General features: G+C 43.0%; 1 protein-coding gene across 3 annotated transcripts in view; it reads left to right on the top strand.

Moving 5' to 3' along the window:
* CNTRL (centriolin) overlaps nucleotides 1–23896 on the top strand; it is a 98199-nt gene that overhangs the window by 54618 nt on the left and 19685 nt on the right. For all 3 annotated transcript variants that reach the window (XM_066367276.1, XM_066367277.1, XM_066367278.1), the window contains 13 exons: nucleotides 6926–7115; nucleotides 8127–8440; nucleotides 9843–10048; nucleotides 12116–12308; nucleotides 14337–14467; nucleotides 14605–14745; nucleotides 14846–14972; nucleotides 15772–15936; nucleotides 16663–16822; nucleotides 18267–18382; nucleotides 18471–18688; nucleotides 21084–21241; nucleotides 22618–22691. In XM_066367276.1, the coding sequence (XP_066223373.1) occupies nucleotides 6926–7115; nucleotides 8127–8440; nucleotides 9843–10048; nucleotides 12116–12308; nucleotides 14337–14467; nucleotides 14605–14745; nucleotides 14846–14972; nucleotides 15772–15936; nucleotides 16663–16822; nucleotides 18267–18382; nucleotides 18471–18688; nucleotides 21084–21241; nucleotides 22618–22691 (2193 nt within the window). The remainder of the gene's footprint in view (nucleotides 1–6925; nucleotides 7116–8126; nucleotides 8441–9842; nucleotides 10049–12115; nucleotides 12309–14336; nucleotides 14468–14604; nucleotides 14746–14845; nucleotides 14973–15771; nucleotides 15937–16662; nucleotides 16823–18266; nucleotides 18383–18470; nucleotides 18689–21083; nucleotides 21242–22617; nucleotides 22692–23896) is intronic.

The raw sequence follows: 23896 nt of genomic DNA, 5'->3' as shown, positions 1-23896 counted from the left end.
TCAGGGTATGTGTCCCATAAATTTTGAGTTGATGTATGCTTGTTATCATTCATTTCTAGGAATTTTTTTATTTCTTCTTTGATCTCATTGTTAACCCATTCATTATTTAATAACATGCTATTTAATTTCCAAGTGCTTGAGTATTTTTCAGTTTTTCTGTTGTGGTTGATTTCTAATTTCATGCCATTGTGATCAGAGAAAGTGCTCGATATGATTTCAATTTTCTTAAATTTGTTGAGACCACTTTTGTGCCCTAACATGTGGTCTATCCTAGAGAATGTACCATGAGCACTTGAAAAGAATGTATATTCTGCTGCTTTGGGGTGAAAGGTTCTGAAGATATCTATTAAATCGAGTATATCTAGTATGTCCTTTAAGTCTGCTATTTCTTTGTTAATTTTCTTTCTTGAGGATCTATCTAGTGATGTTAGTGGGGTATTGAAATCCCCTACTGTTATAGTATTGCTGTTGATCTCGCCTTTTAAATCCATCAAAGTCTTCTTTATATATTGTATTTAGGTGCTCCTATATTAGGTGCATAGATATTTATAATGGTTATATCTTCCTGTTGGATTTCTCCCTTTATCATTATGTAGTGACCTTTTTTATCTCTTACTATACTCTTTGTTTTAAAGTCCATGTTGTCTGATATAAGTATAGCTACCCCAGCTTTTTTTTCATTTCTATTTGCATGAAATATTTTTTTCCATCCTTTTATCTTCAGTCTGTGTGCATCTTTTGTTTTAATGTGTGTCTCTTGTAGACAGCATTTGTATGAGTCCTGTTTTCTTATCCACGCAGCTACCCTGTGTCTTTTGATTGGATCATTTAATCCATTTACATTTAAGGTTATTATTGATATGTAGTCTTTTTTTTTTTTTTTCCTGAAGCTGGAAACGGGGAGAGACAGTCAGACAGACTCCCGCATGTGCCCGACCGGGATACATCCGGCACGCCCACCAGGGGGCGACGCTCTGCCCACCAGGGGGCAATGCTGTGCCCCTCCGGAGTGTCGCTCTGTTGCGACCAGAGCCACGCTAGCGCCTGGGACAGAGGCCAAGGAGCCATCCCCAGCGCCCGGACCATCTTTGCTCCAATGGAGCCTCGGCTGTGGGAGGGGAAGAGAGAGACAGAGAGGAAGGAGAGGGGGAGGGGTGGAGAAGCAGGTGGGCACTTCTCCTGTGTGCCCTGGTCGGGAATCGAACCTGGGACTTCTGCATGCCAGGCCTACGCTCTACAACTGAGCCAACCGGCCAGGGCGCCATTTTATTCTTTAAAGCTGTATTCCTCGCCTGGCCAGGCGGTGGCACAGTGGATGGAGCATTGGACTGGGATGCGGAAGGCCCAGGTTCGAGACCCCGAGGTCGCCAGCTTGAGAAAAGCTCACCAGCTTGGACCCAAGGTCGCTGGATTGAGCAAGGGATTGCTTGGTCTGCTGAAGGCGCATGGTCAAGGCACATATGAGAAAGCAATCAATGAGCAACTAAGGTGTCGCAACGAAAAACTGATGATTGATGCTTCTCGTCCTTCTCTGTTCCTGTCTGTCTGTCCCTGTCTCAGACTCTCCTGTCTCTGTAAATAAATAAATAATCATCTGTTAAAGCTGTATTCCTCTTTTGCTATATTCTTTTTCTACTTGGATCTGTTTACAACAGGCCTCTTAACATTTCCTGCAGCATTGGTTTGGTTGTAATGAATTCCTTGAGTTTTTGTTTTTTTTTTTATCTGGGAAGCTTTTTATTTCTACTTCAATTTTAATTAATGTATTTTTTTTTTTTTTTTGTATTTTTGGTATTTTTCTGAAGCTGGAAACGGGAAAAGACAGTCAGACAGACTCCCGCATGTGCCCGACCGGGATCCACCCGGCACGCCCACCAGGGGACGACGCTCTGCCCACCAGGGGGCGATGCTCTGCCCCTCCGGGGCTTCGCTCTGTTGTGACCAGAGCCACTCTAGCACCTGGGGCAGAGGCCAAGGAGCCATCCCCAGCGCCCGGGCCATCTTTGCTCCAATGGAGCCTCACTGCGGGAGGGGAAGAGAGAGACAGAGAGGAAGGAGAGGGGGAGGGGTGGAGAAGCAGATGGGCGCTTCTCCTATGTGCCCTGGCCGGGAATCGAACCCAGGACTTCTGCACTCCAGGCCGACGCTCTACCACTGAGCCAACTGGCCAGGGCTTTCTCCTTCAATTTTAAATGATAGCCTTGCTGGATAAAGTAGTCTTGGTTGTAGGCTCTTGTTCTGCATTATTTTGAATATTTCTTGCCGTTCCCTTCTGGCCTTAAGTGTTTATGTTGAGAAGTCAGAAGTCATCCTTATGGGGGCTCCTTTGTAGGTGATAGTCTTTTTTTCTCTAGCAGCTTTTAATATTTTCTCTTTATCACTTAGCTTTGGTATTTTAATTATGATGTGTCTTGGTGTAGATTTCTTTTATGTTTCTCTTTAATGGAGTTCTCTGTGCTTCTTGAATTTGTGAGATGTTTTCCTGCCTCAATTGAGGGAAGTTTTCAGCTATGATATGTTTGAACGAAGTCTCTATCCCTTGTTCTTTCTCTTCTTCAGGAACCCCTATTATGCGGATGTTATTTTTCTTCTTATTGTCACAGAACTCTCTTAGAGTTTCCTCAGACTTTTTGAGTCTCTTTTCTTTTTTCTGCTCTGCTTCCGTGTCTTTATTTATCTTGTCCTCTAACTCGCTGATTCGATTCTCAGCTTCATCCATCCTGCTTTTAATTTCTTCCATTGTGTTCTTCATTTCTGATATTGTATTTGTCATTTCTGACTGATTCTTTTTTATTATTTCAATGTCCTTTTTTATACTTGCTATCTATTTAGGTGTTTGTAATGACCATCTATTGTTCTAATATCTTTGAGCATCCTGACAATCGTTATTTTAAACTCTGCATCTGGTAATTTGGTTATATGTGACTCATTCAGGTCCTTTTCTGGGGATTTCCCTTGATTCATTTGTGTTGCATTTCTCTGCCTTTTTATTTTGTCTGTGTAAAAGAAGGTTTTGACCACTGGAGTCTACTGGGTGTGGCCTCCACACTGTGTTCCCTAGGTGTGGTCTGTCTACAGGCCCGCCACCCCCTCTGCTGTTGCTGCCTAGGGCGTTCCAGTATGAGTGTTGCCTGTGCCTGCCCACTGGGGCTGTTGCTGTGGTTTCCGCCTCTCCTTCACGGGAGTGGCTGTGATCACGTGCTCGGGTGTACAAGCCTTGGTGGCCTTGGCCTTCGCCCCGCCCCCTCGAGTGGTGTTATGCTTGGCCCTGAGGGCAGAGGTGAGCACCTTTGCTCAGAGGAGGAGCCTGCTCATGGGACGGCTGCAAGCTTTGGCTCCACAGGCCAGGCAGGACTGCCTGCCCACGCTCAGTAGCGAGACTCCGCCTGTTCTGGGCTTTTGGCTCCACCCCCGTGGGAGGAGCCGGCTCCCAAACCAGGCCACAAGCCTCGGTTCCGTGGGTAGGGCAGGGCTGTGCTACTGCGCCTTTGCTCAAGGGCGGGTCTCCACCCCTTCTGGGGTTTCCACTCTTCTCCCACAGGCAGGATTGCAGGCGGCCCGCAGCTGGGCTTGACCACTTTTGCATGTCTCCTTCTCCCCAGCCGGGCAAGACTGAGCTCACACCTGGGCCTCAGCCAACTTCCGCCCTTCCCGACAGAGCCAGGCTTCCGCATTCCACTGCCACCCACCCTCAGGCGAGCCCTCAGCCATGTGGGTGGGGGCGCTGCAGCTCAGACCCTAACACTCACTACTGTAGTCCCAAAAGCTCCCTCCTTCTAAGCGATTCTGCTCTGAGTGCCGCGGGAGAGCTTATTTGCCTGGTGTCCTGCTTCCCTTTGCTGGTATTGCTGTTTCCAGGGGAAATAACTTCAGATTTGGGGAGTGACTCGTCCCAGAGGTTAGGGTGGCTGTCTCTTAAAAGGTTTCTCCCTGTGCCTCCTAGATTACACTCTCTTCCTGCTACTTCGGTCCTCTCCTCTCTTCCCATCCCCCGGAGCCCCAGGTGAGTGGCTGTGAGAAAGGTTTTCTGCGCAGTTCCTTTAGGAAGAATCCTGGGTCTGAGAAATCAGTCTCTTTCTCACAAACAGTATCCTGTCTTGTTTCCAGCTAAATACTGTCCATATGCCTCTTCTAGGCTCTGGGGCTGCAGGCTAGGGCTTTGTTCCTGGGACTCAGGACCCTCCCCTCTCTGCTAAACTCACTTCCTGCCACGCGAGTCTCTCCCGGCTGCCGTTTGCTCCAGGGAGCTGGGCAGCCCTCTCTGCGTTTCCGCTTTTCCTACCAGTCTCGGTGTGGCTTCTTCAGTGTTCCTTGGTTGAAGAGTCCTCTTAGTTTAGTCCAAAGTTGGTTTTTCCAGATGATGGTTCTTAAAATTAGTTTGTAGTCCACTTTGGTTCTGAGTGGTGGAAGTTGGTACGTCCTCCTACTTGTCTTCTCCGCATTGAGATTCTTAAGCATTTTTAATATTTGAGATGAAAATGGGGACTTCCCAAGGAATTTGGCAAATGTCTATTCTTACTTAGGGTGGTATATTGTGGGGTCCTTGAATAAGAATCCTATAAGGGGGTAAAATGACTTGAGCCCAGAGAGCCTGTTGAAAAATGGGTATAGAATTGTATAGATGCGCAGACGGAAAAATAGGCACCTGGATTTCATTTTATTTTAACCAACCTTCACTCAGTACTTACTGAAAGCTAGTGCTCGACAATGGTGGGATACCACGATGAATGCTGTAGCCCCTGCTCTCAAAGAGCTCATGGGCTGGCACACCAATGTCAAAACAGACATGCATGTGACAGCAGACTTGACCTGTGTGCTCTAGTCCTAGAGAGGTGTTAAGGATTCATTTTGTGGGGAGTTCAGGAGGAAGGCTTCATAGGCAAGGTCATGAAGTCAACACTTAGCAGCCCTCAAGGGATGGGCTTTGGGAGGGGTAGAAGAAGAGAGCAGGTTTAGCCATGGCATGTAGCCTGTGGGGCTGAAGGGTTAGATGGGAACAGTAAAAGCTGAAGCTGGAAAAGTAGATTGAGGTTATGCTTTTAAAAATAATTTTTTTTTGTTTGTATTTTTCTTTTTTTTCTTTTTTTGTATTTTTCTGAAGCTGGAAACGGGGAGAGACAGTCAGACAGACTCCCACATGCGCCCGACCTGGATCCACCCGGCACGCCCACCAGGGGGCGACACTCTTCCCACCAGGGGGCGATGCTCTGCCCCTCCGGAGCATCGCTCTGTTGTGACCAGAGCCACTCTAGCGCCTGGGGCAGAGGCCAAGAAGCCATCCCCAGTGCCTGGGCCATCTTTGCTCCAATGGAGCCTCGCTGCGGGAGAGGAAGAGAGAGACAGAGAGGAAGGAGAGGGGGAGGGGTGGAGAAGCAGGTGGGCGCTTCTCCTGTGTGCCCTGGCCGGGAATCGAACCCAGGACTTCTGCACGCCAGGCCGACGCTCTACCACTGAGCCAACCAGCCAGGGCCTTGTTTGTATTTTTCTGAAGTGAGAAGCAGGGAGGCAGAGAGACTCCTGCATGCGATCGATCGGTATCCACCCAGCATGTCCACTAGGGGGCGGTGCTCTGCTCATCTAGGATGTTGCTCCCTTGCAACTGGAGCCATTCTAGCACCTGAGGCGGAGGCCATGAAGCCATCCTCAGCTCATGGGCCAACTTTGTCCCAGTGGAACCTTGGCTGTAGGAGGAGAAGAAAGAGAGAAGGGAGGAGGAGGATGGGTGGAGAAGCAGATGGGCGCTTCTCCTGTGTGCCCTGGCTAGGAATCGAACCCAGGACATCCACACGCCAGGCTGATGCTCTACCACTGAGCCGACCAGACAGGGCCGGTCATGCTTTTTTTTTAAAAGGACCTCAAAAATCCCTTGCACTGAAATACATAGGCCTTAGGAAACTGATGTTATATGTAATAGGATCAGAACTATAGTTTTGAAGGCATAGTTGGGATGAGTGTGGAGACTAGCCTTGTGGCAGCTGACTGGTACGTGAGGTTGTGTGAGCACATCAGGTGAAGGGTAGAAGCCAGAGCTGGAGCAGTGGAGCTGGAGTGGAACTGACGGCCTTGAGGGATATTCAGGAGACAGTGGTCAGGGCTTGAGGCCTGAATGTGGGGAGTGAGGAAAAGGATATGGGTAGCACTCGCCCAAAGCAGAGGGGCTGGGTGACACCTTGCCAGATTCAGATGACAAGCAACAGTCAGGGAGAAGCAGCTCTGACATGCTAGGATTCCAGGGCCATGTAGACTTAATCAGAACCCTGAAGAACAGAACTTGAGATTCTTCTCCCAGAAATCTAAAGGAAGCCAGCATCCTTGGCACAACCAGGTGGAAGACATGTGGGTGAGGGTTTGGAGGGTAGACTTATGACTGGGAAGGACAGGGAGAGTAGCACTTTATTTAAAAAAAATTTTTTTTAATCAATTTTAGAGGGGGGGGAGGGAAGCATTCATTTTGTAGTTCCACTTAGTTGTGCACTCATTGGTGCACACATGTGCCCTGACCAGGGATCAAACCTACAACCTTGGTGTTGCAGGATGACACTCTAACCAACTGAGCTAGTGGGCCAGGTCTGAGAGTAGCACTTGAAAGCCATACCAAGCTCCTAGGGCAGTGGGAGACTAATATCCCCAGATTCCCTTGAAAGTTCACTGGTGTCCTTTGCCTCAGTTGCTGGGCCATCAGGACAAGGGCTAAAAAAGAGACCCCACCAGGAAAGATAAGTACTGGAATAGAGCGGCTGACACCCATGCATTTTGCAAGACCATGCAATCACATCTCGCTTCTGTCTGGAAAAAGTAAGAATTATGGTATATAAAAAAAAGGGTTTTGTCAACTTTGTTACATCTCAGTTTTGCTCTAGACTTGACATTTCTCCAAATCAGCCTTCGCATATGTAATAGTGTGTTCTGCTGTCATTTGTTTTAGGTTTCCAGCCACAGTTCCCAGGCCACCAAGGACTCTGGTGTTGGCCTAAAGTGTACCTCCTCAACTCCTCTTAGAAAACCACATCCTGCGTGGCTGGATGGGAAGGAAGGCAGTGGACCACCACCTGCCTCAGGACACTGGGTTTATTCTCCCATCAGGAGTGGGCTACATAAATCGTTTTCAAATAGAGGTAAGTTAAGTCATGTAAAGTAGTTGCATTTCTCTTGTGTGTTTAGTAACCTTTTTTTTGGCTCCCTGAAGTTCATAAGACACAGTCCAAACTCCTTAGCGTGCTCTGCAAAGTCCTCTGTCATTTGGTCTTGGCCAGTGACCTCTTGTCCTTTTGTCTCATCTCCCATCATTCTCCCACACATCAGCCATACCCAGCTGCCTTGAGATGCAGCGTGCCACGTTCCTCAGACCTCCGTGTTTTAAGCCCTCTGTTTGGAATGTCCTTTTTTCTTCTTTCTTCTCCCAAACCTATTCTACTCATCCAGGTAGGTCCTCAAACCCCACTCCTTTTATGGAGCCTTCCTCCACCTGCCTCACCAGACAGACTGAGCACTGCCTGTGCCCCTGGAGCATGGCAGCGTACATCCTCGAATCCCGGCACTCGTGTGCTTGCCTAAACTGAAACGTTAGAGGTCTGTCATCTAAAGCTTTGTGGGGTAGAGGCGGTAAATCCTAGCTCTTTCACTAAGTAGTTGTGTGATCCTAGACAAATTATTTATCTACTCTGAAACTGGAAATCTTTAAAATGGGAATATCGCCTTCTGAATTGGTTCGTTCAGGATCTGTTTCTTGAATGCCTGCTCTTTGCAAGGCTCTCTGCCATCAGTGATACACACAGTTCCGGCTTGTGGGGAAGGTGGGTAAGGAAACCAGCACTGGCGAGGGCTGTGGGCCGTGATGGCGGGATCTGCTGAGAGCTGTGGGCTCTCCCAGCACAGCTCTGTTGGTCTTTATGTCACACGAAGCAGGCACCCAAATGGTTGCTGCATAAATGAAGGAACGAATGAAGACGGGGGAAAACCAACAGAGAGGCACGAGAAAGACTCAAACATCAGCCATTGAAAATAATTTGAATCCCCTTTTTGATCCACTTTTTAAAGCTGCTTTTGACCTTTTTATACAATTTGTTCTCACATTTCTGTTACCTGGTGAGCCATGGAGGGTAAAACGTTCTTCCGTTTATTTCAAGATGCAGACAGTGGAGAAGGTAGCCCTGAAGAGAGCGAGCTGGATGACCAAGAGGACCGCCCATTTGTGCCTCCTCATGGATACATGATGTACACCGTGTTTCCCGATGGCTCTCCTGTGCCCCAGGGCACAGCCCTGTATGCACCACCGCCCCCCTTGCCCAGCAGCAGCCAGCCTCTTACCCCTGGCACTGTTGTTTACGGCCCGCCTCCTGCAGGGGTCCCCATCGTGTGTGGACCTCCACCCCCGAACTTCTCCATCCCCCTCATCCCTGTGGGTGTGCTGCATTGCAACGTCCCAGAACACCATAACTTAGTAAGTGGAAACCCCTGTCCACGCTGCTTCCATGGGAGACTGGGTTAGGTTAGGTACTTAATAAGTTGGCATATTTATGAATGGATTATAGCCCCAAAATATGTTTGTAGGGCTGATGTTAGAACTGAGCAACCATTCTCTTATCAAAATCCTGGATAGGAGTTAGATACCAGGCCAGTCTACAAACTGGTTTAACCATTATATAACAAAACGCTTTTAATCCAGAAAGTAACCATTTTTAGAAAGCTTATATATTTTTCTACTGATGGGTACTTTGTTAATGTGTATGTATACTATATTCATATACTAGTGCCTGTGCTTGTACACTTGCATATTTATATATGTGTGCACATGCAGTCACGTGTACACACATAGATGAGAAGCACACAGCAAAGTTTTGATGGGGATTATCTCTGGGTGGTGAGATTTATTGATTATTATTTTCATAGTCTTGTTCTTACTGTATACATAATTTTGTATGTGTTTCTCCCACTTAACGTTACCAGCATTTCCCCATGGTTTTACAAATGTTTTGAAATAGGATGACTGCACAGCATTTATTTGTAGGCTCTATGATTGGCTTAAAAGATTCCCAGAAATGATTATTTCCTAATCACTAGTTTACTTTATAACTTTTGGGTTATAAAGAAATAAAAATAAATTTTACAAACTCTCCCTTCAAACTCAAAACACCCAGAGCTTTTATTGTTTCCCGTTTCTTCTTAGCAGATTGAGAAGCAGGTAAAAGACTAGAACACCTGGGTCCCAGCCACCAGTCCCATTTTAATAGGTCAGACTGTTTCAGAGGGACTGTGTGTATTTATGCGATTAAAGGTGGTAGTCATATCGTCTTGCAGTTGTTCAGTGCACACTGAATTATGGCAAGTCTCTAATCTCTGAAGCTGGTTCTCTTACCCTCCAGTCGAACCCAGCTGTGTGCAGTTTCCCAGGTGCACTTTTATGCCTCCCTGTACCTGTACCTGTTTCCTCAGCTTAGGGCTTTCCCATTCCATTTCAGTCTTTAAAACCCAGACAGACCAGCTCTTCTCTGGTCAGCCTTCTCACAGCACTGCCCTCGCCCGTGCCCGAGGAGGGAGAGACCCCTGTCTCTCTGCTAGCTGCTGAACTCTGCAGGCAGAGATCGTCCACAGAGGGTGCTGGTGAATGTTTATGAACCATAGTTGGACTGATGGAGCATTAAAATCTATTAATCCACTTATTTCATCTATGACTTGTGAAAAAATTGTCTTGACTTACTTTTTCTTTGTATACTGAAGCCTTTAAAACTACCATTATTTTCAGGTCAGACACACTGCTTTAACCACAGTTAATTTCAGCTTTTGGCAGGAAGAGGAAAACATCGTGTAATGTTGCAGTGTTGCATTTTTTTTTCTTTGTTCAGGAGAGTGAAGTTTCTAGACTAGAAGACATGATGCAGCATTTAAGATCAAAGAAATGGGGAGAGTGGATGACAGCATCCAAGCAGCAGTCTGAGAAAGAAATGGAAGAACTGCATCATAACATTGATGATCTTTTGCAAGAAAAGAAAGACTTAGAGCATGAAGTAGAAGAATTACATAGAACCATCCAGAAGCATCAACAGCGAAAGTAATTATTAGCCTTTTTTTTTATAATTCAGATGAATGCAATATTTGTCCTTAAGATAACCTAAATCAGTGTTGTCCAATAGCACTCTCTATGGTCCTGAAAATGTTCTAGACCTGTCTTGTCCAAAGCAGTAGCCACAAGCCACATGTGGCTATTGAGTACTTGAAATGGGCCTAACGGAATTAAGGAACAGAATTTAATTTAAATTAATTTGAAATTCACATGGTGATTACTGTGTTGGACAGTGTAAGCCTAAATTCTCTTAGCCAGTAATCCAAATCAGCTCTTCTTGAAAAATGGCCCAGCCGTTCCCCCTCCCCCGTTACCTGACTACAGACAAACTGGTGTTGTCAGGTCCTCCCTTCCTCCCTGCCCGGCATCCAGCTACTCTCCAGGTCCTCCTGACTACTCGAAGGGCTCTCGGACTGCTCCTCTGCTTTTTTTTTTTTTTTTTTTTTTTTACAGAGGCAGAGATAGACAGGGACAGACAGACAGGAACAGAGAGAGATGAGAAGCATCAATCATCAGTTTCTCGTTGCGCGTTGCGACTTATTAGTTGTTCATTGATTGCTTTCTCACATGTGCCTTGACCGTGGGCCTTCAGCAGACCGAGTAACCCCCTGCTGGAGCCAGCGACCTTGAGTCCAAGCTGGTGAGCTCTTTGCTCAAGCCAGATGAGCCCGCGCTCAAGCTGGCGACCTCGGGGTCTCGAACCTGGGTCCTTCTGCATCCCAGTCCGACGCTCTACCCACTGCGCCACCACCTGGTCAGGCATGCTCCTCTGCTTTTATCGCCACCACACTGGCCTTTAACCAGCCTGATCCTAGGTCATTGCAATAGCTTCCACACTGGCCTTCTATGTCTAGTCTCTTTTTCTCCTTCTACCCACCGCCTGGGCTACAAATCTCCCTGTGCCATGCCCCTATGTGACTCTCAGTCCCATCAGCATATACCCCACCACCGAGATATGAACCCGGCCTGCCTTTCCATCCTGCTGTCCCAGTGTTTGTTCTGGCTCTGCTTCCTTTGCTGTGGCTGCCCAAGCAGCACGTTGCCCTCAGCCTCCCCACTGCTGCGCATACTGTTCTTTGCCGGAAATAGCTTTCTTACTCCCCTGCCTAACTCCAAGCTGTCTTTCAGGGCGAAGGCAGGGATCCCCTCTTACACAAAGTCTTTCTCATCTCGGGCTCTCACAATTTGGGGTTGGCAGCCTTGGGCATAGTACTGTTCACACCATGTTCTAAGAAGCCCAGGAGGGCAGTAGCTAGGCCTCCCTCTGTGCTGCAGTGTCTGTTCACAGATTTAGTATCTGCTGAGTGGGTCACTTCTGTAGAAACTCATCTTCTGCAGTAGTCCACGAATTGGGACATTTCCCCAGTTTTTGTCATTTAGCTAGACTGGCCCAAGCAGCAGGGTGGGGCGAGACGTGTGAGGACACAAAGGTGAGTGAGATATGGTCTCTGCTTTCTAACAGACCTGGCAAGGAAAAGCAAGGGCCTTGGAATGGATGTTTGAAGGTTTGGGGGATGTTATAGCTATTATTTTTGTAGGTATATATGTGGGGGTGGGGTGAAGAAGATGGTAGGGCAGTGGGATAACCACTTCTTTTCCAAGATATAAAAGTGTAATATAAATGATCATTTTAGGGAATTGGGGAACACAAAAATGTTCAATGGAAAAAGTAAAAATTATTTACATGCCCTCATTTAAAGAGGATCTGTGCATATGTTGATAAATTTTTCATGTTTTTCTGTCATAGATGCCTCACTTTCAAGTAATTTTGACATAGTAGCCTTGAGTTACCGAACTCTGTGCCATGCTTTTTGATTTGTCAGATATCATCACCATAATTTTACTCTAGCAGAACAGACAAAATTAGGTATTCTTTGGGGCAGCTTGTGAGCTGGGCCTTGAAGGATAGTTTTGAGGGAATGGATGGTTATTGTGATAGTGGTTTGTTTTATTTTTATACCACAGAAGACTAGAAATATCAACATTGGTTTAGGCTAAAGTGTCTCTATTATAACATTTAAAATCTCTTAATGTGTGTGGATATGATTTCTTTAGAGACTTCATTGACGGAAATGTGGAGAGTCTTATGAATGAACTAGAAATGGAAAAATCACTGAAACACCATGAAGATATTGTAGATGAAGTTGAGTGTATAGAGAAGACCCTTCTGAAACGTCGAGCAGAGCTCAGGGAAGCTGACCGACTGCTGGCAGAAGCTGAAAGTGAACTTTCATGCACAGAGGAGAAAGTATGTTCTGTTGTGGTTTGAGTTGGAGCAGCTTACTGTTGTCAGCATGAAAGAGATTAGAAAAAAAATGTGATACAAGTACAGTTGTTCAAGTCAGACAGCTGTATTCCAGGCCGGACTGCTGGTTAAGGAGCTAGGAAAATTTGGGCAATTCACTTAAATGCCTGAGCTCTGCTTTCCTCATCCATAAATTCAGACTGAGAGCATACCTAGACTGTTTAGTATTAAATGAACTAGCATATTTAAAGCTCCTGAAGTCATTAGTTCCTTAACACATACCACTTCCTTATCTTAAGTGAATCTTATTTTATTTGGGCATTGATATCTATATTTATTAAATAGATCAATCTAATATTGTTATAAAGCAACAATGGACCTTACAGGACTCCTAGTCTTTGTTTTTTAAGTTGATAAGGATATAAAATAAAATATTTTTTGGTCTGAGATAATATTCTTGAGGCTACTACACAGAAGGAAGTCAGAGAGGAAAAGGGACTACCTTTTACCACATAATGGCTGTTTCACAAATACCACTTCATTTTACCTTCCTGGCAACCCTGTAAGACGATTATGAACCCGGTTCACAGACGTAGCTCAGAAAGGCTGGTAACTGGCCCAGGGTCACACAGCTGAAGGTCTGCCTCACCAAGAGGGCTTTTTTGTGTTAGATGAGAACCCCAAGATAAAGTCTCATACCCACATGGAGCCACTATTTTTATATTGTTATTTAAACATGGATCGATTTAAAGAATGATGGTTTTAATAACAACGAAAAAATGTCCTCATCTGTCTTCAGATGATCAGTTCCTTTTTCTGTCACACCTTAGATTACTGTGAGAGAAAATAGGTGTGAGCAGGACTAAAGAAAAGTTTATCAGTGGTATATAAAAGAAGATTGATGATACCAGTAGTAGGCAGAGATAGTAAGTGAGCCAAGGCTAATAAACTTTTCTCCCTCATCTTCTCAGAATGACTCGGGGGAGGCAGGCTGCTAAGAAGAGGAAGGGAGAGAGTGCTATATTTTGTCAGGAATGTGCCAGACAAGTTAAAACCTGGCAGCATAGGAGACAAACTACTTGGAAACGTGGAATTCTGAAGTGCTTAGTGAGTTTTGTCCAGCGCTTTGCTGATGAGACTGACAGAAGCCAGTCATGCTTCTGCCTGTCTGTCGCTCTTAAGGAGCTTGCCAACCCTTTCGCATTCACACAGGATAGTTAATAGACCAGTTTAACATACAGACACCTCTGATTTAGTGCAACTGAAAAACTTGAGCTTTTTGGCTGAAGGTGAGTCACTGCTCAACGAAGTGTAAACCACACTCTGTTTTTGGACCTTTGAGGACATTGTTTTAAGTCTTCTATTTTAGAAAGAAAGATAAACCAGGTTGGTAAAAAAACAAAACAAAAAAAACCACACACACACAAAAAAGCTTTTTGCCACATCTTGTATAGGAATATTTTGAAATACTTCAATAATATTTAATATTTGTATTTCTTAGCCATAATTAAATCATCTTCAAATTAATGAGGTTTTTCTTAACATGATAACAGCTGGAGTACAGCTGGAATCTATCTGAGGGAATATTTCCCCCTACATATCCAGTAAAAGTGCTTCATTGACACTGAATTGTGTCTTTGTTGGCACAGATACAGTTTTACATAGTTGCTCTTACGGTACTTATACCATTTTAAATTTATCTTTTTCAGTCAACATAATATTAACATTCTTCCATGTTGTTACATTGTCATCCTATTTAAAGGCTGCACAGTTGCCATTGTGTTGATACATTATCACTTGTTGAATTCATATTATTTGTCTTCATATTATTTCAGTATACAATGAGCATTTCTGTGTGGTAGTTCTTTATTTCTGAATTCTTTTCTGAGAATTGGAGAGTCAAAGTAAATGAACATTTTTAAAAGTCTTTCTGAATTACCTTGTTTTCCAAGAGTTATACCAGTTTACACTACCAATAGCTGTGAGCGAGTACTGTAACTGAATTGCTTTTAATGACACTTTCTTTTCTAGACTAAAATTGCCATTGGAAAGTTTGCCGATACCAAGAGAAAATTATTGCAAACCGAGAAAGATGCTGAGGAATTAGAAAGGAGAGCTCAGGAAACAGCTGTTAACCTTGTCAAAGCTGACCAGCAGCTCAAGTAGGTGGAATCCCTCAGCCATTGATTTATTCAGTGGGATGAATGAAAAGTTTAGTTCTAAGAGGATAATAATTGCCTTGTGATAAATAGTGCATGGTAAGTCTAAGGGGCCTGAGGGGAATAAAGCAATGTTTTAGATTGATCCAGGCTGACACCAAGGATTTGGAGCAGCACAAAATTGAACAGGAAGAAATCTTAAAAGAAATAAACAAAGTTGTTGCAGCAAAAGACTCAGACTTCCAGTGTCTCAGTAAGAAGAAGGAAAAACTGACCGAAGAGTAAGTACCACGGCCTCTGTGGGCTGTAGGGGCTTGTGCTGGACAATGCCTTGGGGTCCAGTCTCCATTTGGGTCTGCTTTATTACTGCATGCTTTGTAGGCTGCAGAAACTGCAGGAAGACATCGAGACTGCAGAACGCAACGAGGATCACCACCTGCAGGTCCTTCAAGAGTCAGAGACCCTCCTGCAGGCCAAGAGAGCAGAGCTGGAGAAGCTGAGAAGCCAGGTGAGGCAACAGATGCCTTGAAAAACCAGTTCCCGTTGCTTTGAAACCTACATTCATATGATGATTGTAACAAGTAATACATGTTTGATTGTAAAAAAGACTGGAAAATATGGAATAAAGTTTAAAGCATAAAGAGGCTAGGGGTTAAGAGTAGAGCCCAACCCAAATTTTAATCCCAACTCAATACAATATATTATATTATTGAGGTAAAAGAAGTGAGTCTCGGAACAGGACATACTCAGATCGTTTGTGTTAAATGTGTTTACGAACACTTAACTTCTGTTTGTATTTTTAGTCTGTACCAAAGTACAAATGTGGTCATCTGATAAGGGGGGCTTATAAGCATTTTCCATTTTCTCTCTTTTGCATGTCTATATTTTCTGCTTTTCTGTAAACAAATCTGTTACTCTTAAAATTTTAAGTAATTTTTAAATTTACAAAATGAATAAATTTTAAAAATCCCTGCCTAACTTCCACTGCCAAAGTAGTTGTCAAATGGAATAAGGTATAGATATGAAAGTTCTTTGAAAAGCATAACCTGAGGGATCGTTATCATCCAGTTTGGGTTTTGGTATGATTTGAGTGATTCTGCATATGTGAGATCAGGGTCATTATGAGGCATTTCATGCCTGTATCCCCAGGATGGCCTTTCTGACTCTTGCAGCTAGGATAATTAGTATTAGGTTAGCTCCTAACTTCTCCCCTCAACCTTTAATTTAACTGGACTAAATATTATCTCAGCACTGAAGGCTGTGTGGCTTCTGTCAAGCTTTATAATCTTCTCTTTTCTGTACTGCAGGTGGCATCGCAGCAGCAGGAGATGGCCGTCTTGGATAGGCAGTTAGGGCATGAGAAGGAGGAGCTGCATCTGCTCCGGGAGGGCGTGGCCCAGGCCAGAGCTGACCTGCAGGAAGCGCTGAGACTGGGCGAAACGGAAGTAGCTGACAAGTGCAGTCACATTAGGGTATTTTTCCCAGTGGATTTTCTTAAGAGTCCTAAAATAGTGCTATAGCTTTATTTTGAGATATTTTCATTGTTTTTTCCCCCGAAATGCAAATATACATTTCTGATCTTGATTTCTCTTTAACATCAGTTGGGTGGTGTGTTACACAGCCATGCTGTAGCTGTCATGTGTAGCTCCCCCAATGACATTTTCTGGATATGCCCCAGGTTTTCTGCCCTTGCCTGTCTCACCATTTCTTCTCCAGGAATTCCCTTTCTTAGAATGTCCAGACCCCACCCATTTTTCATGGTCCAGGTTCATGCCACTAAGACTTCCCTGACCTTTCCTTTACCCTGGAAGGAGTTTCTCTCTTCTGAGTGTAGCAGCACTCTGTGTGTTTCCTAAGACAGCCTTCCCTGATCATGTTTATGTTCCCAGCCTTACTTCCCCACAAGGCACTAAGCCCCTTGAGAGCAGGAGAGCATCTGAGTCAACATTTTTTCTAACACATTGCCTTGCACATAGCAAATATTATATATATTTTTTAAATGAAGATATATGTTATTTTCTTATATTTACCACAAATATGTTAGTGTAAAATACAGTGCTATTCTTGACCTAAAAGGCAAAAATGAGCTTGTTTCCAAATTACAATTTCTATAAAATGAGAGTTTATAACAGAACTGATATTAAAATTTCATTCATAATTTTGAGAAGGGAGATGACTTTTTTTTTTTTTTGGCACAGGAAGTAAAATCTCTTCTGGAAGAACTTAGTTTTCAAAAAGGAGAACTGAATGTTCAGATTAGTGAAAAAAAAACTCAACTTACTCTTATAAAGCAGGAAATTGAAAAAGAAGAAGAAAATCTTCAGTTAGTTTTAGGTCAGATGTCTAAACATAAAACTGGTAAGTTTAAAGGAAGACAGTCATACAAAGTCTGAAGTTGGAAATGTCTATATTCCAGGTCACAGAAAAAAACAAATTGTCAAATAAACGTCTTTTAAAGTTTAACCTTAACTACCAGTAAGCAAAGAAAAGCAGATTATAAAAGGAATATGATATTTGCTGCCATTCAAATTGATAAAGTTTATTTAAAAGCAAATTAATCATATTCATTGCTGACAAAGTTGTGGTGAAAGAAGAACATTTGCATATCAGCTGTTGATCAAAGTAGAAAATGGGCCACTCTCCCAGTGTTTCAAGACTTAAAATTCACACCTGTTGAAGCACTTACCCATTTTCTTTGTTTTTTTCCAAGTGAGAGGAGGAGAGATAGACAGACTCCCGCATGCGCTCCAACTGGGATCCACCGGGCAACCCCGGTCTGGGGCTGATGCCCTGCCCATCTGGACCATGCTTGCAACCAAGCTATTTTTAACTTCTGAGGCACAGGCTCCACACAACCATCCTCAATGCCTGCGGCCAATGTGCTCAAACCATTGGAGCCATGGCTGCGGGAAGGGGAGAGAGAAAAAGAAGGGGCAAGGGTGGAGAAGCAGATGGGCGCTTCTCCTGTGTGCCCTGACCAGGAATCGAACCCGGGACTTCCGCACGCCAGGCCAACGCTCTACCACTGAGCCAACCAGCCAGGGCCGGCCCTCATTTTCTAGTTATCTAGAGAGAAGGCAAGCATTTATGAACATCACAACAATATTTTTTTTTAAAGAGAAGCCTTTTATTTCCTTGTTTCACAAATTAAGCTGCCTGAGTTGGTTACTTGCAGCAGAATTTATGACAGAATTTGGAAACAAATGACCAATTTGAAAGCCATATAAATTTTAATGGCATGCAAAGATGCTGATAAAGAGTGAAAAAATAGATAAAAACTAACTACAAAGACTAGTTCGAATCCATTTCTAAATATGTGTGTATGTATGTATGTGTGCTCTAGAAGGAGGTATAAAATGCTATTGCAGTCGATGGTGGGATAATGATGGGGTTTTGGTTTTTTCTTTTATACTTTTTTCAAATGTTCTATAGTTAGCAATTTTTATCAGAAAAGAAGAATTACTAGTTAAAAATCTATATTTCAAATGACAAGTTATGTAAATCTCAACTTACATAATTGAAAGTGTTTTCTATTTATTTTGATTAAAATTCTTTTAGATGGGATAAATGCTTTTAGAACTAGACCTTTGTTAAATGTTTTTGTTGAAATAATTTTTCAAATTAAAGCTTAGCAATACTTTTAAATGAATTTTTTATTAAAATATAATTAGCTCCATTAATTCAACACAGCAAAAAACTTTTTTATTGTTTCTTGTATCAGTCAATAGCATTGGTTTCTGCTTCATTTAACAAATATTTCCAAGTTTATTTAGTAATATGGACCATGCTTTGTTTCTGTTAGAACTAAAGAATATTCTGGACATGCTGCAAATTGAAAATAATGAGCTACAAGGTTTGAAGCTACAACGTGACCAAAAGCTGTCTGAGTTAGAGAAGACTCAGGTTGAAGCACTGGAGGTAATCAACAGAGCTGGTTTATTATAAAACACACCAAACTGCAGTCTCTGTGTGTTAGCATGTTTGAGTCATCTTTTATTTGATTCAGGAGAAACTGGAGTTAGAGAATTTACAGCAAGCAGCCCTTCGACAGAAAGGGGAAGTGGAGCGGCAGAAGCAGCTCCTGGAGAGGGACAGACGGGAACTGGAGCGAGCAGCTGCTGAGAGCCGGGTGCTGCAGTCGTGTGTCGAGTCTTTGTGCAGAGAAAAGCAGCATCTCGAGGAGAAATGTGACAGCTGGGAAGTGAAGTTGGCACAAACCAAACGGTGAGAGCAGGAAAAAAACGAGCTTGTAAGATCACTTACTGAAAGCTAAGACATTATAAACACATTGTAAAAAAATTTTGAAACTAGAGAAAGGGAAAGAAAAATACTTCACAAACTCAGTATCACAATAAAATTCACCAATAGCATTTTCAGATTTCCTTTTACCTAAAGTGTTTTTCTTAAATAACCTGTTGTGTTTTTTAAATTAAAATAATACATGCTAGAAGATATAAAAAATGGAGAAATACACCTTGTTTGTGGGTAGGAAGACAATATTGTTACAATTCATCTATAGATTTAAAGCAATCAAAATCTAAATAGGCTTTTAAAATAGAAATTGACAGTCTGAATCTAAAATTCACATGGAAATGCAAAGAACCTAGAATAAAATCTAAAACTTTTTAGCTGTGACACCAAAATAACTTTAATAAAAGAAGAACAAGAGTTTAGGGCTTACACTATTTGATTTCAAGACTTAGTATATAGCTATGGCAATCAGAACACTGTGGTACTAGTATAAAGATAGATAACATCAGTGGGACAGAATAGAAAGTCCAGAAGTAAACTCACAAATATGTGGCCAGCTGATTTTTAGAAACATGCAAAGAAATATTTCTCAGTAGAGAAAATATGATCTTTTCAAAAAATGTTACTAAAACAATTGCATATCCAAAACCAAAAAAAAAAAAAAGAGAACCTCAATCTATAGCTCACACTATATATAAAAATTAACTCAAAATGTACATAAGAGCCCTGGCCGGTTGGCTCAGTGGTAGAGCGTCGGCCTAGCGTGCGGAGGACCCGGGTTCGATTCCCGGCCAGGGCACACAGGAGAAGCGCCCATTTGCTTCTCCACCCCTCCGCCGCGCTTTCCTCTCTGTCTCTCTCTTCCCCTCCCGCAGCCAAGGCTCCATTGGAGCAAAGATGGCCCGGGCGCTGGGGATGGCTCTGTGGCCTCTGCCTCAGGCGCTGGAGTGGCTCTGGTCGCAACATGGCGACGCCCAGGATGGGCAGAGCATCGCCCCCTGGTGGGCAGAGCATCGCCCCTGGTGGGCGTGCCGGGTGGATCCCGGTCGGGCGCATGCGGGAGTCTGTCTGACTGTCTCTCCCTGTTTCCAGCTTCAGAAAAATGAAAAAAAAAAAAAAAAAAAAAATGTACATAAGTATAAAACTCATAGGAAAAAAGCCTTTATAACCTTAGGTCAGGCAAAATTTTTTAGCTATGACACCAAAAGCATGATTCATAAAAGAATAAATTGCTAAAATTGGGCTTCATCAAAACTTAAAACTTCTGCTTCTCAAAATACCCTGTTAAGATAATGAAAAGACATGTCACAGGCTGGGAGAAAAGTCTTTGCAACCATGTATCTTATAAAGGACTTGTACCCAGAGTATACATATAAAGAACTTTCAAAACTCAGTAAGAAAATGAACAATCCAGTTCTTGAAATGAGCAAAAGATGAGAACAGACATTTCACTTAAGAAGATACATGGGTGGCAAATAAGCACATAAGACGATGTGCGGCATCATTGACCATTAAGAAAATACAGTTAAAACCACAGTGAGATATCATTGCACACCTGTTAAAATCGCTAAAACGAAAGACTGGCCGTACCAAATGTTAGCGAGGAACTCTTTCACACAATTGGTGGGAGTGTAAAATGTTAGTAATTCCACTTTGGAAAGTAGTTTGGCAGTTACTTAAATATTTAACCATATGCCTACCAGAAGATCTAGCAATTACACTCCTGAGACATGAAGGCATATGTTGATACAAAGATTATATGCTGATATTCATAGCAGCTTTTATTTCTAATAGCCAAAAACTGGAAACAACTTAAATGTCTATCAGGCTGTGAACAGACAGACAAAGTATAGTATATCCATACCATGCAGTAATGTTCAGAAAGAAAAAGGGATGGAGTTGACACAACAATGTGGCTGAATCTCAGAGTAATTACTGTCAGTGAAGGAAGCCAGACAAAGACAAGTCCGTCCTCTGGGATGCCAGTTATGTAGAAGAGTGCACGCTCATGCATGTCTGTTTATGGACAAATCCTGTCATAGAAACAATTGAGTTTCCTGCTGTCACACTTAGCAGAAGTTAAAGATCCATTTTAATCACTCAGGTTTTTGGAATTCTTAGTGCTAGTTATGTTTTTATCCCTGATTTTTATAAAACTTCAATTTAGTGAGTTTTTTGAAAAAAATCTATTTGGAAAGCTGAAAATGAGGTTTCTTCTGAAAATGAGTTGAAGAGCCTTACTTTTTAAAAGATTTATAATCATTCAGATTCCAAAGCTACATTGTGAAAGCGTAACACTGTTCCTCAGTTCTCTTGTGTGTGCTTGAACATTTTATATTTGACTGTCTATTCTGTACTTGGATGGTAGGGTTTTAGCAGCTACAGAAGAAAATAGCAAGATGGAGCAATCGAAGTTAGAAAAGCTGGAATCAGGTGTCAGAGAATTGCAGCAGGAACTTGACCAATTAAACCGAGACAAGCTCTCCCTGCGCGAAGACATCGCAGCAGTGCAGCAGCAGCTGCGAGGTATGAGGGAGCACACGGGCTCGTTTGCTAGGGCCTCCCTGTAATTGTGTGATTTTCTTATTACAGAAATAACTCAGGCTGTGGACCAGGGCTTCTTTTAGAAATGACAAAACTTCTAAATTTAGATGTTAGTGATATTTATACAATTGTGAATATACTAAAAGTCACTGAATTATATACCTTAAGTGGTTAAAATAATATGAGTATCTCAAAGCTGTTTAAAAAAAACTAATTTTTGTTCCTTAAAGAACAATTTTAAAATAGCCAAAAAATGAAATAAAAATTACTATTGACCTCATTCCTTAAAGATAATTCCTATTAACAGTTCAGTGAATAGCCTTCCAGATTTTCCCTAGACTTTTAAAAGAAAAAGGTACAAATAATATCTTTATCACCAAATCTTTATAATAATTTATGATTATTTAGAAGTTACTAGGTAATTCTAGCTAATAATGTACTTGTTGATTACTTACTATGTTTTAGACATGATGCAAATATTTTATATGCATTTTTCTCATTTAATTGTAACATTTTTATGAGATAAAAACTATTATTTTACTCATTTACAAATGAGGGGACTTTTAGTTTCCTTATCACTTAAGATAAATAAATGACTTGCTCAAGCTCACAGCCAGTATGTGACAAAACCAATATAGATAAAATTTATTCCCAAATTGACTTCCTAAAAGGTACCAAATATGCATTTCTACCAGCAATGTTGAATGTCCCTGATTATAAATCTGGCACCTCATCAACACTAGGTATTAGTTGTAAAAAAATTTTTGTTAGGTTTTAAAAACCTGAGCTCCATGCCCAGATCTGAGTTGTACATGTACCTCTCACTTTTGGCCTTTAAAAAAAGATAGTGTGGAGGCCCTGGCTGCTTGGCTCAGTGGTAGAGTGTCGGCCTGGCATGTAGAAGTCCCGGGTTCGATTCCCGGCCAGGGCACACAGGAGAAGCGCCCATTTGCTTCTCCACCCCTCCCCCTCTCCTTCCTCTCTGTCTCTCTCTTCCCCTCCCGCAGCCGAGGCTCCATTGGAGCAAAGATGGCCCAGGCGCTGGGGATGGCTCCTTGGCCTCTGCCCCAGGTGCTAGAGTGGCTCTGGTCGTAGCAGAGCGATGCCTCCTGGTGGGCGTGCCGGGTGAAACCCGGTTGGGCGCATGCGGGAGTCTGTCTGACTGTCTCTCCCGGTTTCTAGCTTCAGAAAAATACAAAAAAGAAAAAAAAAAGAAAAAAAGATAGTGTGGTATAGTCATACATTTAACAGAAACACATTTAAATTCACCTTCACTCTACTTTTAATGGGGAGCTAATGGGAATCTGGAAAATGCATACATATGTATTTCTTATTTCATATAAATGTTATTTCTGTAGAAAAACAAGAAGCACTGAACTCACTACAGGAAGAACTAGCTAATGTTCAAGAACATTTGAACCTAACAAAACAGGTAAGCCTAACATGTAATCTTCTATAATCTTCAGTCCTGAAGGGATGTGGACAATTGGTTGAAAAATCAATCAAATAGGCTGGTTCGTTTTCATACCAGCAGCTCCATAGGGCCATTTATATAACACAAACATCATATACCCCAAAATTTTGATGCAGAGCAGTGATTTTCTAGTTTATTTTAGTTCTAGAACTCTTTATTCAAACAACATGGTGCTCAAAGTTAATAAATAAGGTGGCAACTAGAGCAGAGCCCAGCACAGCAGCCATGTGGATAGATACTTTAGGGACCACATGGACCATCTCTCATCTGTGGCACAGATGAGGCCTCCAAGGGCTGGGCTTGGATTTGATCATTCATGAGCTGCAGAGTAACTGCCAGATCTGGGCCCCTATGTTGTCAGCTGTTGCAGAGTGGATTCTGTGTGTGTGTGTGTGTGTGTGCGTGTGTGTGTGTGCGCGCTTGTGACAGAGACAGAGAGAGGGATAGACAGACAGGAAGGGAGAGAGATGAGAAGCATCAACTCTTCGTTGCGGCACCTTAGTTGTTCATTGATTGCTTTCTCATATGTGTCTTGACTGGGGGGCTACAGCAGACCGAGTGACCCCTTGCTCAAACCAGCGACCCTGGGCTCAAGCTGGTGGTGAGCCTTGCTCAAACCAGATGAGCCTGCACTCAAGCTGGTGACCTCGGAGTTTTGAACCTTGGTGTTCCACGTCCCAGTCCAATGCTCTATTCACTGCACCACCGCCTTGGTCAGGCCAGAGTGGATTCTTGACCCTCTTACACTTCTTTTCTCTCTCTTTTTTTTTAAGTGAGAGAGAGACACACACACACACACACAGGGACAGACAGACAGGAAGGGAGAGATGAGAAGCATCAACTATAGTGTGGCACCTTAGTTATTCATTGACTGCTTTCTCATATGTGTCTTGACCAGGGAGCTCCAGCCGAGCCAGTGACCTCAGGGTCATGTCTGTGATCCTACACTCAAGCTGGATGAGCCCATGCTCAAACTGGCGACCTCAGGGTTTTGAACTTGGTTCCTCAGCATGCTAGGTTGACGCTCTTTTTACTGCACCACTGCCTGGTCAGGCTACTCTTACACTTCTGATCATCTTCTTAAAAGTAATTTAGCCTGACCTGTGGTGGCGCAGTGGATAAAGCGTTGACCTGGAAATGCTGAGGTCGCCGGTTCAAAACCC

This window comes from Saccopteryx leptura, chromosome 2 (genome assembly GCF_036850995.1).
Source record: "Saccopteryx leptura isolate mSacLep1 chromosome 2, mSacLep1_pri_phased_curated, whole genome shotgun sequence".
NCBI lineage: Eukaryota > Metazoa > Chordata > Mammalia > Chiroptera > Emballonuridae > Saccopteryx > Saccopteryx leptura.
Note: the sequence above shows the minus strand (reverse complement) of the source record. Positions and strands in the feature narration are given on the sequence as shown.